At 24.6% G+C, this 1458-nt stretch overlaps 1 protein-coding gene across 1 annotated transcript in view; it reads left to right on the top strand.

The window, feature by feature from the left end:
- Window positions 1–1458, top strand: part of Phum_PHUM050040 (acetylcholine receptor protein alpha 1, 2, 3, 4 invertebrate, putative) — a gene marked incomplete at both ends in the record, with an annotated part of 16170 nt that overhangs the window by 13570 nt on the left and 1142 nt on the right. Inside the window, 3 exons of the mRNA XM_002423269.1 lie at window positions 798–913; window positions 1012–1180; window positions 1289–1425. Coding sequence (XP_002423314.1) covers window positions 798–913; window positions 1012–1180; window positions 1289–1425 — 422 coding nt within the window. The remainder of the gene's footprint in view (window positions 1–797; window positions 914–1011; window positions 1181–1288; window positions 1426–1458) is intronic.

Genomic DNA, 1458 nt, shown 5'->3' with positions numbered 1-1458 from the left:
TTTCTTTAAAAATAAATTTTTTTCCGGGAGGGGGGAAGGGGAGGAAAACTCGGGGGATATTAAATAATTAATTAAGAAAAAATTAATTTCGCGCCGAAATATTAACAAAATTTAATCAACGATTATCATCATCATCATTATTATTTATAAATATAAAATTATTTATTTATTTATTTTTTTTCAAAAAGTTTTTAGGTTATTTTTTTTCTCTTATTCTGATCAAGTAATAAATTAATTAAATATTTTACTATTAGTAAATTAATTAATTAATTAATAATAATAATAATATTTTACGTTTAGCACAAAATTTAAGTAAAAAAAAAAAAATTTATATTCGATGCGGTAATAAATCACTGAACGAAAAAAAAAGGTGTAAATGTGATTAATTATCATTTAATAATTAATAATTAATTAATAAATAATTAACATAATTTATTCAATTAGAAATAAAATTCAAAAAAAAAAAAAAAAATTTTTTTTAAAACGATGATTTAATATTTACGGTAATAAATCGGGATTATTATTATTAATATTAATAAATTATTAAAATAGTTATAAATAATTTGTAAAGGGTAAAATTAATTTATTAAAATTTAAAGTTCGAGGTAGAAAAGGTAGAAAAGGATGCCTTAAATAAAGGGAAAAAAACCTTTTCCGACAAAAGCGTTTGTTGTTGTTGTTCCTGCATAATTAGAATCATACGTTAAATTTGTAATTTTTTTTTATAACTCTCACACCGGAAGTGGTCAATCCGTAGCCAACGTAATATAATTTTTTCCGATTTGAAAATTTTCCAGGTCGATTTACGTCACATAGACGAAGCAAAAGGATCGAACGTTGTTAAAGTCGGTATCGATTTATCGGAATTTTACACATCCGTAGAATGGGATATATTAGAAGTACCTGCCGTAAGGTGATTAAATGTTTTCAAATGAAAAGGTCAAAAGTTCATACGCGTACGTCAGTCAGTCCACAAATTATTGTTTTTTTTTTTTTTTTTTTTTTTTACAGGAATGAAAAATTTTACACGTGTTGCGACGAACCATATCTAGACATAACATTCAATATAACAATGAGAAGGAAAACGTTATTTTATACGGTAAATCTTATAATACCGTGTATGGGAATATCATTTTTAACCGTTTTAGTATTTTATCTACCTTCCGACAGTGGAGAAAAGGTACCAGGAAAAGGTTAAAAACCTTTTTTGGAATAAGAAAAAAAAAACAAAACAAAATTTCGAAACGGGAGAAAATTAATTAAAATTTTGCTTTTTTTTTTTTTAAAGGTTTCTTTATCAATTTCTATTCTATTGTCTCTCACCGTGTTCTTCCTTTTATTGGCCGAAATTATTCCACCGACTTCTTTGGTTGTTCCATTGCTTGGAAAATTTGTTTTATTCACAATGATATTAGACACGTTCAGGTATGAATAATAATAATAATATAATTATTTAAT

Source organism: Pediculus humanus, genomic scaffold (assembly GCF_000006295.1).
Source record: "Pediculus humanus corporis 1103172107401 genomic scaffold, whole genome shotgun sequence".
Lineage (NCBI taxonomy): Eukaryota > Metazoa > Arthropoda > Insecta > Psocodea > Pediculidae > Pediculus > Pediculus humanus.
This window is presented reverse-complemented; position numbering and strand designations above follow the sequence as displayed.